The sequence below is a fragment of the Besnoitia besnoiti genome, chromosome I, assembly GCF_002563875.1.
Source record: "Besnoitia besnoiti strain Bb-Ger1 chromosome I, whole genome shotgun sequence".
Taxonomy (NCBI): Eukaryota; Apicomplexa; class Conoidasida; order Eucoccidiorida; family Sarcocystidae; genus Besnoitia; species Besnoitia besnoiti.
In genome coordinates this window covers 2,585,445-2,602,544 of record NC_042356.1, presented here as the reverse complement: position 1 = coordinate 2,602,544, position 17,100 = coordinate 2,585,445, and the positions used below count along the sequence as shown (strand labels likewise).

At 55.9% G+C, this 17,100-nt stretch overlaps 3 protein-coding genes across 3 annotated transcripts; 2 read left to right on the top strand and 1 right to left on the bottom strand.

Annotated features, from left to right (window-relative positions):
• Positions 1–3,140: 3,140 nt before the first annotated feature.
• Positions 3,141–3,560, top strand: BESB_003860 (uncharacterized protein; the record flags this gene model as incomplete). Its single annotated transcript, XM_029359141.1, has 1 exon — positions 3,141–3,560. The coding sequence occupies one exon, from the start codon at positions 3,141–3,143 to the stop codon at positions 3,558–3,560; it is 420 nt and encodes a 139-aa protein (XP_029222054.1).
• A 5,933-nt stretch (positions 3,561–9,493) lies between these two features.
• Positions 9,494–13,159, top strand: BESB_003850 (Nmda1 protein; the record flags this gene model as incomplete). Its single annotated transcript, XM_029359140.1, has 6 exons — positions 9,494–9,703; positions 10,249–10,417; positions 10,988–11,054; positions 11,519–11,592; positions 12,163–12,335; positions 13,088–13,159. The coding sequence occupies 6 exons, from the start codon at positions 9,494–9,496 to the stop codon at positions 13,157–13,159; spliced, it is 765 nt and encodes a 254-aa protein (XP_029222053.1).
• Positions 13,160–15,021: 1,862 nt separating this feature from the next.
• BESB_003840 (uncharacterized protein) lies at positions 15,022–15,936 on the bottom strand (the record flags this gene model as incomplete). Its single annotated transcript, XM_029359139.1, has 1 exon — positions 15,022–15,936. One exon carries the CDS (start codon positions 15,934–15,936, stop codon positions 15,022–15,024), a length of 915 nt encoding a protein of 304 aa, XP_029222052.1.
• Between the last annotated feature and the right edge of the window lie 1,164 nt (positions 15,937–17,100).

Genomic DNA, 17,100 nt, shown 5'->3' with positions numbered 1-17,100 from the left:
AGCTGTCGAGCTGCGGACGGCGCACAAGCCAGCCAGACAGGGAGGGCGGCAAAAAAGGGACAGTGAGGTGTTCCAAATTGCACTGAATCGTTGGGTCCAAATTTCCGCGTTGGATTAACGCCAGCGGCTTTGTGAAGCACGTCGAAGTTTTCCCCCAACGCAAAGCAACAGCGTCCCTACACGTAAAAAGTCGGGTTCACGCAGAGCAAGGTTCCACGCGTAGGATACGGCCTGGCGTCCGCCGATACACACCCAGAACAGCGCCGTACACACGGCTCGATTCTGAGTGCATAAGCCGCTAAAAGCCACTGGATACTCAAAAACATGAGTAGTTACACGCAGTTGCAAATGTTAAACCGTCTGTCCCCCTACCTGGATGTCACTGGAGAAGAGCTAGCGACGGGAAAAGCGGCCCACGTGTGAGCGAGGAGAAGCACGGCCCGTTGTTCGTTCCCTGTAGAAAACAAGTTGCGTCTGTCACTGACGCGAGAAGAAGGTAAAACCACAAACGACACAGACGAAACGGTCCCTGCGGGGGAAGGTGCCGAATGCCATACACATGCTTTGCGACACGGCCCTACCTACCAGAGCGAGAGACACGACAGCGCCGTTGCCAGTGTCCATGTGAACGGGCACAGACAAGGGGCGGACGCCGGCGCTGCCCTGCCACCACAACCTGTTTGCTCTGCTGCGCTGGGCCTTTTCAACGTATCTGCCTCCTGATCCAGCGGATGGCGGATTCACACTCGGTACTTCCCGAAGGAGAGAGACGCGCCTTTGCACGCTTAGACAGCTTGCGCGATCTGGCCACAGCTGCCGGTTTCGTCGTATCAGCATTCGGGTATTCAAAGCTCGAACTTCAGACAATAAAGCTAGGTTAAGGAGAGAGGACAGAAATACTGGGCAAACCACCGGTTTGGGATGGGATTACTTTTAAGGTCCCCTAATATGGTAAAAAGTACCATTCAGGTACGATATGAAGCGGAGTTCCGAACACCTTTTGCCCCGGCAGGGTACAGCGAGCCGCCTCCCCGTGAGGAGTCCGGAAGAGGAACCGTCCACTTGTGTGGAAGGATCCGGAGCGGGCTGTGGTCGAGTACCAATGGCAGTGTCAGGGCCATTGACAGTGTCTCGCGATGCCGAGCTCCGACCCGAGTCTCGTGCCATGCCAAGACGTTGATCGACTTTCAGGTTCTTATGTGGCGTGTCCTTTGTGTCAGATTTGGGCTGCAGACACGCCGGTTTGTGCGTAGCAGTAGACGTGCACCGTAATTAACCGTGCGGAAATGGCTACGCAGGGACATACGCTGATGACACCCACTAAAAATGCCCTGATGCAAGAGGGTTGCCCTTCAACAGTAGAACGCAATACATATATATATATATATATTCGGACGTGAATCGGTATGAGCAAATTGTTCTCGCGATTCGCAGATCCGCACACCCACATACTGTTCTATGTGGACACGCGCATTCCCCACTACTTACAAGGCTCACCAACATACAGAACGGCAAATGGCGAGCTGGTCCTAATACAGTCATAATGTCCAGGTCCGAAAATAGGGTAAGCGGCGTCGCTGCTTATCGAGAGTACCCTGGAAGGAAGTCTTGCTGGTGGATATGGAGCACCTCCCTACGAGGACAGACGAGCTTGAACATTAGCCAGTGGCGCTGCATCCTCCATTCTTTGAAGGCGATTAAGAGCGACAGTCGGTCCCCCATCTGGTTTTGCTCTCCAGGGCAAATGGTGACTGGTACAACAAGACCAGGGAAAGGAACACTGGACGCGGGCACACATGCGCGAACCGGTCATCTGCGTAGTGGACCAAGGGAGAGCTGCTTACAAGTGCTCCGCTAGAATGGGGACCGTGAAACTAAATGCAGGCTCCACACAAGTGAGAACTGGGGAGTGCCGTTCAGAAGCCGCGGAACAATCGTCGGAAAAGTGGTGCTGTCGTCAGTAGACACGTGAGACCCTGCGAGCGAATAACGAGCGCACTGGCTGGTGTCGCCGGTCTGCCGCAGCTGTAGAGAAGAAGTGAGGAACTGCTTGATAAAAAGCGAGTTGTGTTTGGAGGCATGTTCCACAATACAGTATGGGGCTTCAAGTGATCAATGTGTTCCAGCGGAGAGGAAACGAAGTATGCAAAAGCCTGGGCACAGAACCCGAACCAGCTGCAAGATTTGTATCACGTGGATCACAAAATTGCCAATAGCGACTGACGAGCCGCACACGTGAAGGGTTACGCGGCTTCAAGGGGGCTGCCAGAGACCCAGGCTTTTCGGCGTTAATTCGCACTCATGAAGCTTCCTGCAGCCTCCTACAGCGCGGAAAGCGTGGAGCTCTTACCACCGTTTTCACGGAGTTTTCTGGTCGTCAAACGCTCGATAACTAAGACGAGGTCCAGCAAAGATGCCTTTATCTGGAGCACGTGACACGGCACGAGGGTATGCCTGGCTACGAAGACGGGAAGCGTCGCAGTTTTGCAATTTTGTGGTTTGAAACCTGGTGCCGCACGTGCTCCTGCCGGTTGCAGAAGAAAAGCTCAACGGAGTTTTGTATATGAATGAGTTAGTATTCCACATAGAAGGTCTGTGCAACGTCAGAAGGATATCGCCACCCGCACCGCCTTCATGCTGCCGAATTCATGTCTGAGCCTTGGTCAAACCCCACTCGACACGCAGGCTGGAAGAAGCCATCGTGGGTAATTGGGGTTCACAAGACAGAGACTTATGTACGGTGGCTACAGATGGACTCCCGCCGCGGAGGACCCTCTGATCCCAGGAGTGCTCTTGCAGACACGTCGGGGCTCAGTGCTTCAGTTTTCCCGCAGGGAAGTCATATGAGCTGGACGGTCTCCTGCTTCTGACAGTCTACGCAAGTCTCCAAGTCGAGTGCAGACGTTGATTGGCGTCGGCGCGGCACGGACAGCACCACGGTTTGCGTCTACATTAAGGCGCACCTAGCCGACAAATGTGAATGCTGAGTAACGCTGTGATTGCCACACTCTACCTGCCGGTCTGCACAACTGAACGTTCCGAGTTGACTGACTACAAATTAGTCCAGGCAAAAGAGAAAGTAGACGCTGCGTGCGTCCTCCACGGCAATCCCGTTCCTCGCCCCGATCTCGTCTGTCAAAATGTGCAGTGTTGGAGATCGCCGAGCAGCCAGAATGTGGCTGATTGTGACGTGCGCGTTGCTTGTGAACTGCATGTTCAGTGCCTGGGCTATCCAGCGCCACACGAGTCAGCCCCTCGCGCTTGCGAGCTTCTTGGGTGTGACCATTGGAAACGCCAGCGGTGCGAGCGCGCCAGGAGCTCCTTTATCCGACGCCTCTAGTTCCTTGGAAGGCGCTTACATTGACGAGGTTGACTTTGGGCTGAGGAGCAGCTCGGTGCAAGCGATGACTGAATCGAGGGGGTCCTCGGGAGGTGCCGCCGGCAAAATCTCGCGTGCGATACCAGGGGTTCGTTTCAACAACAAGTTCTGGAGTATTGATGAGTGGACAAAGAAAACAGGCGAAATGGAAACGCCTTGGCAAGAAACCGCAATCACGTGAATCAGATGATCCGTTCGTCGCTGAGACAGTGAGCAAGCTGAAAGTCAGCCAGACAGGTCCGAGGGCCACGTATCAGGCGTTTAAGTAGTGACTCTATGGTCGGCAGTGCAAGAAAAAATTCTTGGAAACGTCAAAGCTCTGCAGCGGTCTGAGCAGACATCAGAAGCGAAGATGCATAGAGCGATTGACCAGGTAGGGATCACTGCCCAGCTTAGTAGAGATTAGATTCCCGCTGTATGTTAGTCCAGGCCACGAATGCAAGATTGTTACGCCATCAAACCTGGCCGACTTTCTCGTCCAATCTGAGCTTGTCAAGCGGTTTTAACAGAGGCATTGTGCAGCGCTAGCTCGCGTGCATGATCTTGATCTAGCGTTGGGCGCCTCTCCCCTCACTACTCCGGCAGCGGTGGACAAGCATAGCAACGCTATGAGGGACCAGATGCCCCTCGCAAAGTTGGCGGAGACTTCGGTCGCCTCGAATCGTGTGAGAAGACTCCTTGTCCGTCTTGCTCACCGGCTGGTCGGAGGCCCAGGCGACGTTCTTCTTTTCTATCAGACGTGTCAGATTCCTGCCGCAAGCTCAAGGTCAACCTGATGCTTAGCTTGACTTGCCCGCGACGGCGAGGCGGAAGTACCTAGGTCAAAGACGTTTGCGCTAAAGGGAGTCCCTGCTGCCTCCTTTTTCAGCTCTGTTGACTGTTCTTGAAGGCGCAACGGCTGCGCCGAGGCCGCGCACCCTTCAGGAAACCCCGTGTAGCAAATGGTGGGGTGGGAAAAGCAAGAAGGTCCCTTGTGGAGCGTCTCGCGTATCTGCTAGGGTCACCCGAGACGCTACGCCCACTCCCAGAGCAGGGGAGCGGCGATCTACTATCCGCCAGATCGGTTGGCACTATATAGAGGGTAGCGTGTCGCCAGGTTTTGCTCTGCGCCGAGCTCCTTCCTGTCCTGCGCGAAGCCATCCACCCACGCGCTTTTGGTGCACACCGGTTCGTTCACTTGGACTGTGCTGTCTCTCCACAGAAGGGACGAATAATTGTATGTCCCTGCAGATGCACATTGGTGTTAACCCTTTCGTGTACGGTGCACTTCCTCAACCTGTGGCTTGGGACCTTCTCGCAGAACCTCATCAGACATTTTGACGAGTTTTTGCATCTGTTTGCTATCCTCGGTCGCTCAGACCGGCGCGGCTGAAACGCTTGCTGATCGATGAAAATAAACAATTGCTGCCATTCGGCTTCCTCTGAAAAATAATGCTGCGGAATGCGCGATGCAGTGTGGCGAGCGAGCCGTGAGAGAATATACACGAACTCTAGTCTCGACAGCCTACACGCGCACGCGGACGACAGGATTCACTGAGGAATCTGATGCGTTTGGAGAAATGTAAAAATCCATCTTTGGCATGATACACACACTTGTACGCGTTGAGGAACGTAAGGGAGGGAGCCTTATCGGTCGACCGCCTCTCTGCCTCCACATAGATGCATTCACATGTATGCTTGTAGGGTTTGCTTCGAGATCGAGTTGCGCACGTGAAGTCAGCCTCTGCAGCCTTCAAGGTTTAGTTTGTTTGTGTAACTATACTGCGACATAACGCAGACTTTGTTAGACCTGCCTACACCGCCTCAACAAACGTGTCTTTCGTTCTGGCGTTGTGTCTACCACCGAAATCCAGTTTCAGCCTCGGACACCCTCCGCTCGACGCGTCCGCTGGACTAAGGCTCCATGGCTAAGCCCTGGACAAGCGGGGCACTGAAGACAACGCAGCAACCGATGTACCCGGCGACGACGCCTGGAGGCTCGTTGCTGAGGCCCCTTCCAGAGGCCCGGGTGATCCGAACAGTGCTCGTCCCGACACGTCAGGCCTCGATGTTTCAGTTTTTTTCAAGAACAGACTTTATTCCTGGCCCAACAGGGAAGTAAGATTTTTTCGCGTGGGTGGCCTCTGACTTTCGACTATCGAGTCAAGTTGCCGGTCCTATTGCAGACGTTGATGGCGTGGGAATGACACCAGCGGAGCTAGCCTTACGCTCACCTTAAGACGCATCTGGCCGACAAATACCAACGCTGAGCGACGCTGTGATTGTAACACTCTAGCTGACGCTGTGCACATAAGAACCTTGTGAGTTGTCTGACTGCAGATTACTCCTGGTATTGCTAAATTAGACACTGTGCGTGTCAGCCACGACAGGCACGCTACTCGCATCAATCGCATCTATCAAAATGTGCAGTGGTCATCGCCGAGCAGCCAAAATGTGGCTGACATGTTCGCTGCCTGTCAGCTGCGTTGTCAGTGCCTGACCTCTTCAGCTCGACACAATTGAGCCTCTCGCATCCGCGAGCTTCCTCCATGCTTCGGCTGGCTACGACAGCGGTGGGGACAAGCCAGACGCTTCTCCCTCTGACGACTCTAGCACTCCAAATCTCTTCCCGTCGGTGGCCGCACAGCCAAGTGGAATGAGTGCAGGCACGGCAATAGATGCGACGAGCCCCTCAGTGGGTGCCTCCAACACACCGTTGAAAAAGACGTCCAGAAGCCTTTTCAGGGTGAAAAGATGCTGATGGTTGAACAGTGGGCCCAGGATGCAGCCAAAGTGCGCCGTACTGGCCTGAAGCCACATTCATATGAGCCAGAAAACCCGTTCGTAGTTGAGACGGTGGCGAACCTGAGAATGAGCAGAAACATGTCCAAGGCCCCCTATCAGGCAGTAGTGAATGCATCGACGGCTTGAAGGACCAGATGGAATCGCCGGATTCGTCAATACTCTGCGTCGATCTGACGAACTTGAGAGAGAAAAATGCGCAAAGCAAGCAACTGAATGGATGGCCACCGGATGAGCTGCGTCCATCTGGGTAGATTCCCTCTCCTGGTTAGCGAAGGACGAGAATCCCAGGCGTTATTGCCATCAGACCCGACTGATTTTCTATTCTACGCAGCAATCATCAGGTGGCTCAAACTGGGCCTTGTCCTGGGCCCATTCGCACGCCTAATCTTGATCTTGCGTTCGGGGCCTTCCTACTCACAAGTCCCGAAGCATTTGACCAGTGCCATATGATGTTGAGAGATTTTGGGATGACGATGGCAAGAGCAACTTAGATCCTGGTTGCTTCAGAGCGCGTGGTAAGCGTCCTCGCCCGTCTCGCAGAGTGGGTGCTCAGCCACCCACGCAAGGTTTGTTTTTTCAATCAGACGTGCCGCGTACGTCGACGCTGCCACAGCCGGCTCAGCCGCAAGCTAGATGTGCGGATGCCCACTGGTTTGACGACCCCTGGAACCAGTGAGGAAGTATTCGGGGTGTACGTGGATGTCCTGTTACAAGGTAAAGCACCTCGGGTCGCCGCGGGAGCGGCCCGAATTGTTTTCCGCATTTGGGCAGCCTCCGCCTCCGTGATCTTTTCGCAGGAGCAGTCAAGTGGCGCGACAGCGCCTCAACAGGAGCTGGAGACAACGAATCCCGACGTGTCCGAAACGCGATTTTAAAATAGGAGTCTATATTCTATCTTAGTATGGTTGAGGGACGCTTTCGACATTTCACTCTGACGGTGATACAGACTGCGCGCGACGAATAAAGTCCAGACGGCAGACGGTCGTGTCGGCGCCATGTCCCTTGCTCTCAGACAGTGGCTCTATATTTTTCGTCACTGCCACCTGCGAAGGAACTGAAGAGGCATTTGCAGCGGGTTGGTGTGTGGATCGGCCTGCTGGAAGAAACAGGGGTCGTTTTGTGACGCCACAGGATATACGTCCGGGTATCTCTGCGAGCCGAGGTCTTTTCGCAGTCTATCTTTTCTATCTCCTTTGTTGCGTCGGCCGTGAGACGTAGAATATGTCCGCATACACACTAGGGACTATATTACCGACATGCATGCGCATCATCGGAGGCCGGAGTCGACATGTCCTATGGCCATCCGCGCTCACGCCTATTCAAGGAACTTATTTGCGAGAAGGATTTGGCTCTGCGACGTCGACCGCTGCTTGCGCGGGCTCTGTGAGGGAATGGGCAGCAACGTGCCCGACTACGAAGCACAGGTGCCAAGACGGCTTCGTGAGAGCACTGGCAACGGCCATGCTGCCTTGACGACGAATACGTCTCGCCGGTAACCTCAGAGAAAACGGCCAACGCAGATGAAAGGTCTCCTTTGTGTCTTGCTCCTCGACATCGTGACGCGTCTCTTTGTTATCCACTCAAATACGGTGCCTCTTACGTTCAGGAACCGTCAACGCAACTCACTGACCTCAGGCACCCACACGCGGATGTAAGTGTTTGCATCTGACCACAGACGCAGCCACAGTCGGCAAGCAATGTGCCCCGTCGCCGAAACGAGCCCGCCTCGGTTTGTGACGCGATGTCGCGGAGTAGACTTGAGGGACCTTTTCAGTTGTGATGGCATCCTCCGTTGCAGGCTGGATGCGCATTCACTCAATCGCGACGGTTCCTGGATACCGAGAAAGGAAAGCGACACTGTCCTTGTGGCTGCGCCTTCGCATGTGGGAGAAACCGTTTGGGCAGCATTGAGACACCCCGGTTCCTGCTGTGTGACCGGAGTCTAACGCCTGTGATCAACGCACCGTTGAGTACACACGGTACGCGCAGGCTCACGGCAGGGGAAGGAAATGAGCACCGCTTATCCTCAGTCTCAACAGACACCTGATGACAACTTCGCCGGCCGGCACATATGTGGATCTGGATACCGATGGATACCGCAGTACACCGCCACTCATACGCGCGACGCCAGGCGCAGCGGTTGTCGTGCCCTCTATAATCAATGAGGAGAGCAGATTTCTTGCCCTGGTGCAGGGCAGACACGAGGTTGTTGCTTGGAGAACCCTGTAGATTACTCGCGTGCCACTTTTGTCGCCTGCCGCGCTTGGCTCGATTGGTAGGTGTATTCGTCGACAGGGTAGCCGGACCTGGGTTTCAGGGTGTCTGCTCTTCTCCGGTCTCGTCCGCAGCACAGTTGCACACCTCGGAATGGGAATTCAGACTGTCGAATACGGCGTCGCCTTCCCGAGCACAGCGGACGTTCGCGCCCCTAGCAATGATGATAGGCTGCCAAGAGCGACAAATTGAGAGCCCTCTGTGAACTGTGCTTGGTGCGTTCCCGAGAGGGCGGAGTGAGAGCGGTGGAGAACAGACCCGCTGCCGTTCTCGCCTTCGGCTTCCCTTCGGAGAGCAGAAAAGTCTCGAGACACTGCTCCAGTCTCTGCGGATCGCCCGTCCGCTGACTCGCTCGATGACGCTACAACGACGCATGCAGGACGGAGGGTTTTTGACTGCCACAGGAGGGCACGCGTCCGTCCATTGCTATTTCGCCGTCGCTTCGCACAGAGCTGCGTTGTCTTTTCTGGTGAAATGTTCGATTTGCTATTCGGGGTGTAGAGGTGCTCCTTCGGCCCTCTGCAACTGCACGACCCGTTGCTGGCAACATCGGCGTCTCGCGGCATGTGTGTTGGTGAAGACTTCAGAAACCTCTTCACGTGGAGACCACAGGCACCCAGGGAGCGCAACGACTTTTATGAGAGTTGCTGAAAGCATATCTTTTCTGAGCAAAACGGTGTGCTTCAGCCCCCCCTTTTCCGCTCCTTGCCTCCCTCGTTGTGCGCGGGCTGTCTCGCGTGCTTTTTTCTCTGGACGAAAACTCCCGCCGGCCGCGGAGGCATTGCCCTCCTCAGCTACGCTGTGTGAAGCTTTCAGCCCCTTCGGCTTTTCCTACACATACGCGCACGTTTCTAGGCTGTTTTTGCTGGCTTTCTGTCTCGCCGCCCAGCGCAGGGTTGTGTCTTCGCTCTGTGCCCCGAAGACGACGAGGCGGAGCGGCTCGAATGTCTCCTCTCTTCGCTGGTCGGAGGGGAGTTTTCTCTATTCGCCGTGTCCTGTCTTCCACTTTGTGCCGCGCGTCTCTCTGCACTCGCCTTTCTTCTCCTTTTCTTCCAGATGTACGCCTCTCCGTCGTACGATATCGAGGCCGGCGGGGTCCACCACGGCCTCGCTGGCGGACCTTACGAGATGAGCGACAAAGTCGCGCGAGAGATCCGCTTCGCCTTCATTCGAAAGGTCTACGGAATCATCTGCTCTCAGATCGCCTTGACCTTCGCCGTCTCGCTCCTCTTTACTGTCCACGATGCGACGCGCCACTGGGTGCAGGTAAACGCAGAATTCTCCGCGCAAGGAATGGCGCCGTCTTCTCCTTTCCCCGTCCTCTCTGGCACCGGGTGGACGCCGTTGTCCGTGGCTCTACCGCTCTGCGAGGACTCGATACATTTCGTTATGTCCATGCTGGCAGGGGACCAGTGCGTATCCCGGCATCGGGCGTAGGGAGTTCTCTTCCGGTGCCTTCCACGGTGCATGTGCAGAGACGGGCAGAGATGTCTTCCGATGGATGGGGTGCCCTCCGGTTTGGTCAACGGTCCGGTCTGTTGTTTTCGTCTCGTCTCGTGCTGTTGTACGCTCTGGGGTGTTGCGCCTTCGCCGGTCTGGTTGCCAACCGCGGCGAGCAGCCTCGTCCCGTTTGTTCCTCTCTTCGTTGCGAGCGCAGCCGGCAGCCGATTTTTCGCTGCGCTTCGTGTTCCACTCGTTGACCAGCCGCACGCGTGCGTTTTGCGCCTTGTTGCCTCGTTTCGCGGAGCCTTGGCGCCTGCCGGATGGGACGTCGATGCTGTTCCTTCTCTGCGCTGGCTGGGTTTCTCCAGGTGAACGGTGACATTCTTTTGATTTCCGCGGGCGTCTCGGCCGTCGTCTCGCTGCTGGTGATGACCTGCAACCCCGGCCTCACGCGCCGGTATCCACACAACTACCTTCTTCTCTTTTTCTTCACCTTCTGCGAGGCCGTCACGGTCGGGGCGGTGTGCTCGGTCTATGGTGAGAACTCTTTTCGCGAGAAGACAGGGACACAGTGCACACAGAGCGAAAGTGCGAGTCGAGGAGGGAGAGGAGGAGAGAGAAAAGCCGACTGACGACGGGGGTGGAGGGTGGATCCGGACGACGTCGACCGGGAAAGTGCCGGAGTAAAGAGAAGGCACGAGCCGCGAAAAGGGCGAAAAGGCAGGCCAGGGAGACGGAAGGGAGAGGAGGATCGGTAGCGCGAGGGGTCGAACGTGTGGATGGCAGGCGGACCGACGGAAAACTAACAGACGAGATCACGCATCCGATCGGTCTGCGGATCAACTGCCCAAGATAAGCGAGGAGAGAGTATACAGAAAGGATTCCGAAATGGGCGCCATTGCGTGCGCCTCCAAGAAATAGTGACAGGGCGCTAGGATGAAACACTAGTTTGCTTCCAACGAAAGGAAAGATGTCGTTTCTCGTGTTCTGGATCCCAGTTCCCGCATCAGGCGCCCTCGCATCCGCTGTTCAGAAACGGGTTCTTCCCGCGTTTGGCCTCGTGCACAGTGTGTGACTCCTGGCCTTCGCTGTGTGTCTCGTGTGCAGACCCACTGCTCGTTCTCCAGGCGCTCTTCGCGACCACGATCGTCGTTGCAGGCCTCACTCTCTTCGCGTACGCAACGCGTCGAAAGAAAGGCTTTGCGTTCGTTTCATGCTTGTTCACTCCGCCTGACTGGACAGGCGGCCGGGGAAGTTGATGTGTCCGTGGTGCATCGAGGGATACCTGCATAGATGTATGGACTGCTGAGGCGCATATATTCACATATATACCTGCAATTGAGGAAACGTATGCATGTGTTGATGCCGCAGCTGTCTACTAGTCACTTGGCCGCACGTGCCATACTCGCATGCGCTCGGGGTACACGTGCGATACCAAACTTTCCTTTGTAATTATGCTTATGTGCCTCCATTTCCATTATCTGTGTGTGTCTATGTACGCGCCTGTGCTGTTGGCTTCCTGTGTGCCTCTGAGAGTGCATGCGCGAATGCGGGCCGTCGCTGGTAGCGGCGTTTTTCGTGTGTCCTGTCGATCGTTTTGTGTGCTTCTTGCGGGTGGCTTGTTGTACGTATGCACAGCTTCCAGACAGACTATGACTTTACGTCATGGCTGAGCGCAGTCTCCTTCTTTTTCTGGGGCGTCTTCGCAGTCGGTGAGCACATGCGCGGCGACGGAGGGGCGATAGAGGTTGACTCGCGGTTCGTTGTCTCTGCTGCCAACGCAGCGGAGTGCGGTTGCTCTGTCTCTCGATGGGCTTCCGCACACATCCCCGGCATCGCCAATTTAGGTGCACCCGGGGTGGTATTCTGTGAAGGGGGATACTCGAATCGATGCGCATCCACACGCTGCCTCCCGATCGGAAGTGTCTCGGTGTGTGTACGCAAGAGCTGCCTCTTGGCTTTATTCTTGCGCCTTCGCATCTGCTCGACCGGCGTGACAGCCTGTGTATGCCTTCACCTGGCGGCGCACACTCACGTAGACATATCTGGCTACACTCGTTTGGGTTAGACGTGCGCGTCAGTGAAGAGGAACCACGCGTTTCCATGGCGGGTTCCTCGGGGCTGTGTGCTTCAGCCCTTTCCAAGTCAAATTAATGGGCTCACAGCTACACTCGCGCCTGGCTCTGAACTCGCAAAGCATGTGCGTGCGTTGTGCTGTAAGCGCACCCCAGCCCTCCTACCTGCGCCGCTGCCTGTCTGCCGGTGTGCTTCTTTTCGCGCAGGTCTTCTGAGAGTGATTTTCTGGCGGGCGATGTGGATCCAGATTTTTGCGTGCGTTCTCTTCGCGGGCATGTACGGCGTGTACGTTCTCATTGACACGCACCTCCTAATCAAACGTGGGCGCATATCTCTCGACGAGGACGACTACATTCTTGCGGCGGTCTGCCTCTACACGGTGAGTTCCAAGAGCGCGTCGGAGCCGGGCTCGCGGCTGCGGAGCCACGTGAACGAAACTCGGCTTGCGTCGCTTCTCAATACACGCAGTCAAAGCGTGAGTTAGCCACTTTTGTGAATCACTCGCTTGAGACGAGTCACCCTTGAGGCGCTTGCACCAGGCCACGGAAATTACGAGACATATACGCGAAACGCGTTGAATTCCCGGTTCTCTGATGCACGCGAAGTCGGGGTGGAATAACCTATCTCACGGATGGTTCCGCTTAGGAGCCTGTCGCCAACTTTTTCGGGTTCTGTTGATTGTTGGCGAGGATGCGACGGCAGCACCGGGGCACGCGTCTTACGGGAGTCCCTCGGCAAATTCGGGGGTGTGAAAAGCACATTTCTTGCGAAGCGTCTCGCTTATCTGCTCGGGTTATCAGAGACATCCGTCTCGATCGCAGGGGCGGTCAGCGTTGAGTGGCTATCCAGCAGATTGGACGGCGCTGTATAGAGAGCAGTTTGTTACTCTGGTTCGGTTCGCACACAGATCCTTCCATTTCCGCGGGCCTCCCTCCACCCAAGCGCTTTCGGCGCCCACCAGTTTGTTTCCTCGGTCTCTCTGCGCCGTCTCTTCATAAAGAGGTGTGAATATTTTTGTATCCGTACAGCGCTGCATTCCTCATCGGGGGCAGACAATACATGAGTGAACGTGGGTGTTCACTCTTCCATGCTCCCGCATTTCGGCGGCCTGTTCTTGCGGCATTTCTGCAGGACATCGTCGGACTTTTCCTTGAGCTTTTGCGTCTGCTGGCTATCCTCGGCGGCTCAGAGCAACGCGGCTGAAGGCTTGCTGATATGCAAAAGTAAACGAACGGCTGACTGTACTCGCGTTCGACAGAGAATCAAGGCTGCGGAACTGTGCAGTGAAGTCCGGCGAGCAAAGCGCGCGAAAACCCAGACGCTCTCGAGCACCACAAACAACGCACACATGCAGACGACAGGCCTATTCTTGGAGGAGCCTGATGCGTTTGGCGTAATGTATAGATTTATCTGTTCCGTGATGTACGCACTTGCAAGCGTTGAGGAATGCGGTGGCGGGAGGCTTCTCTGTCGACCGCATGTCTCTCTCCATACGCGTATCATCAGATTTATGCTGTCGAGCTTTATACAAAGCCACTAGTCACACGTGTGGTGCGCGTCTGCGGCTTTCACGGATGAATTTTTTTGTGTAACTACTTTGCCACCTCCAGCTTCACAACGTTTTTTCGATATCTGCGTTCGTCGACTCAAGCACTGGCTATTGAACCCAAGCAGTAACTTGCTGTCCCCGTGCCTAGACATCGCCATCCAAATGTGGCGTTTCTCCTTCCCGCAGACCCAGTGGGTATTCACATGCATGTCCAAATTGAAATACAGAGATGAAGTGGTGTACGAATGGCCGCTGCGATGGTCTTGCAGAGTTTGCCGCAGGACTTCCGTGTAGAAACGTGGTGCCTAGAGGGAGCATTACTAGTCGGTATCACACCCATAGAGCCTAGAGTTAGAGAAGCCTTGTCGCTGCACCACGTAGTACGACGCTCGCGAGCTTAGTCACCGGTTTGAGGTCTCAGTTCCGCCGAACATGCGTCCGCGCAGAGACGGCCGTGGCACACTGGACACGGCCTAGAGTTTCTGATTCGCCAACTACACGCTACTTGGGCTCCTCTGTTTTGCGGCTGCTGGGCAGCGATGCGACGAGCTGGCTACGCGGAAACGCTCTCAGTTGACAAATGCCGCTCTTCCCGGGCGAAGCAGGTTGCTGCGCTTCACCTGGCAGAGCCGACGATCAGCGATAGGGAGGGCCGAGGGAACAGGCTCCATGGAGCGCTCAAAATGCCCTTCTGCGGAAGGTGTCAGCGTTCCTCGCACCTCGCTTCGGCGACGCGGGAGCACTGCTGAGAATCGTTGAGGGAGCGATTCAATGCGGGTGAGAGGCACACTCGCAGAGATGGGCAAACACGTATGTACATAGGTATTGCCTACGTGTTGATTTATGTAGGTATGTCAATAAATAGAAGTACATGCGATGAAGAAGCCCGCGGACCGGGGTAGGCGAGAAAAAGCCGCGTTTACCTGTAAACTACGCGAGTGCGAAGGGCACCGCAGGCAAAACATTCGAACGCATGAATGACTATGCATACACAAAGTGGGAAGTGCAACTGAAAATTCCGGCTCTCGTGGCGTAGAGAAAGCAAGAAAAGCGAACGAACCGGAGGTGCACACTCACAGAGCAAGAACCGAGGCTTTCTGGATGAGGAAACAATGTAGTCCTGTCGCCCCTAAAGTTCCAGCGTCAAACAACAAAACTGCGGCGGATAGTACACAGCAAATTGAGGTCTAACAACAAGCAGGCCGCGCTCGGTTCTCGCCCCAAGCGTGCCTATCCTCCTTCGGTTGCACGGGAACTGCGTCTCTCTCCCCTATCTAGCGTTCTGTCTGGCAACCAAACTTGCGACAAAGAGGCCTCCAAGCGCCGCGCGTTTGTCTGGAAAGGCCTGCTCCCCCTCCGAGGTCATCGCTCTTTACAGAGCGTTGTAGAGAGATAAATACATGCGTGTTGCATGTATTTACACCCATGCACACACTCTGGAACGTCTACACCAGACGCCGGTCCTCTGGACAACTCCACAAAAACAAACATGTCTGCCTGCTCAGCGAGCGGTGCATTATTTGTGGAGGGGAATGGACTCCAAAATCTTCCACTTGTGCGCCTGCGAGCAGTCTGCGAGCGCCGTTTCGACGATTTCAATGGACTCGACGGAGATGAAGGTGCCGCGAACGTGTTTGCCGAATTTTTCGCGGGTCGCTTCGAGCTTTTCGAGGAGAGCCAGGTCGAGATCTCGGCTACTGCCGGCGTGTTTCCGGCTCTCGTGCGGGTGCCGGTGCGTCTTGTTGAGGAACTCTGCAATCGCTTGCCTCTTTTGGAGGCTGAGGTCCTCCTGATTCGCATACACGAGACTCACATGCGGCATGTAGACGTCGTTGTCCCCTTTGTACGGGACGCCGAACGCGTCGTAGAGCGCGACGCGCAGCGCGTTGTTGAGCGCGAAAAGGCTCTCAGGGTCGTCATGGAGATCGTGTCCAGCCTGCGCTGCGTGGCCGGTCTGCGACGCGACAGCAGAGGCGTGTGGACTCGGGGCTTCTCCGGGCTGCCGAATGCGAGCAAAGATGCACTGGTAGGGCGTGGGACCCGAGGTGACTTCCTGGACGCGAACGTAGAAGGGCCGCGTCCCGGTTTTCTGCTTGACTGCGCAAGGCGAGTGCGTGTGAGCCTCCCCCGCGACGACGCCTCGAATAATCGAGGAGATCTGCTCCAACGAGAGATGCTGCAGACCGCCACCCAGCAGCGTGATGTGCGGCAGGAACCTCGGCGTCCCCAGGCATGCCGCCAAGTCCTCGACTGCGCGACTCGGGAAGAACGGGGAACTCGCCGAACTAGGCGAAGCGCAGCTCGTCGATGGCGACTCAGGAAGCGGCGAAGCCGGAAGGCGGCTGTCCGGCCCTCGGACCGTGATCCACAGCGAGTACGTCTCGTGCGCAGGGGGGCAAGGTCGCGCGCCGCCCCCTAGCGACGCCATCATCGCGAGAAAATGCACGCACAGAAACGTACGCGCGCTGCGACAGCGCACAACTACGGAGACAAAAAAGTAAGCATTGGACTCCGCTCCAACTGAGATGGAAACGGGAAGCGCAGAAGCAACTGAAAAAATATGACCTGATGAGAACTGGAAAGACAGCCGCTGGACTCGGGCGCATGGACACCTGAACGCTTCTCGGGGAAACTGTGCGCATGCACTCGATGCGTCTCCGACAAGGAACAGATCCTCTGAACGCTGAGACTCCGAATTATACATACTCAAAAGTCCCCTTCTCGCGCCTTCCCGGAAGTACCTCTTCTCCTTCTCGTGTCGGACTTCCGTTTCTCTCGCTTCTCGGTCTCATCCGAGCTGGAGAAAACGGCACATGCACAACCTTGCCTTTCAAGGATTTTTTCAGGTGTATATACACCATTTCCTCACCTCTACATACACACGGCGCGTTTGCCGTCGTTTTTAGGGGGCCTGTGTGTGGAAGGAGATCGTGAGCAGAGCACGGAGACCAGTCTGCACTGCTCGTGCCTCACCCGCGAAAACCGTATGCCTGTCAGCCTCACAAGCTGACGAAGAACGTCGTTTGAGCACGCGAAGCTCACGTCATGAGCCTGCTTGGCGAACCGATAGCGCGGAAACGCGCAACACGCGTCTGCTTTCCTGATATACACGGGAGTGGTTCCTGTGCGCGCAGATACCGCGACTGACTGCGTTTTTCGCCATATACGGCTGGAACCGATCCTCCTATTCGCATCGGGACCGCCGGTTCTGCAGAGGAGCCGGGTCCGACCTCCCCTCTCGCGGAAGAGCGGTGTGTTTCCTTCGTCCACAGCGAACTGGCTGCTCGCCGAACGTCTCCAGTCTTGCGAGGTCTTTGAAGAACTCCGGCGTATCGATGATCAGCGCGCGCGGAAGAGACTGAGACACGCGAGACCTTCGCGTCTCTCTGCGCGTTCCGGTTTCGATCTGCGAGTTCTCCCGTCGGTTTCGGCTTCCGTAGTGAGTCCGTTCCTTGGTACGGCCGTCGCTGTCTCTCGCGTCCGCTCGCTGCGGCTTCCTTTTCTGTTCGTTCGCACCCTTCTGCGTCTCCTCCTCTCTTTGCTGCCCAGTCTTCGCCTCGCTCTTCCTTTTCAGCCGCTTGTGTACGGTCTGCAC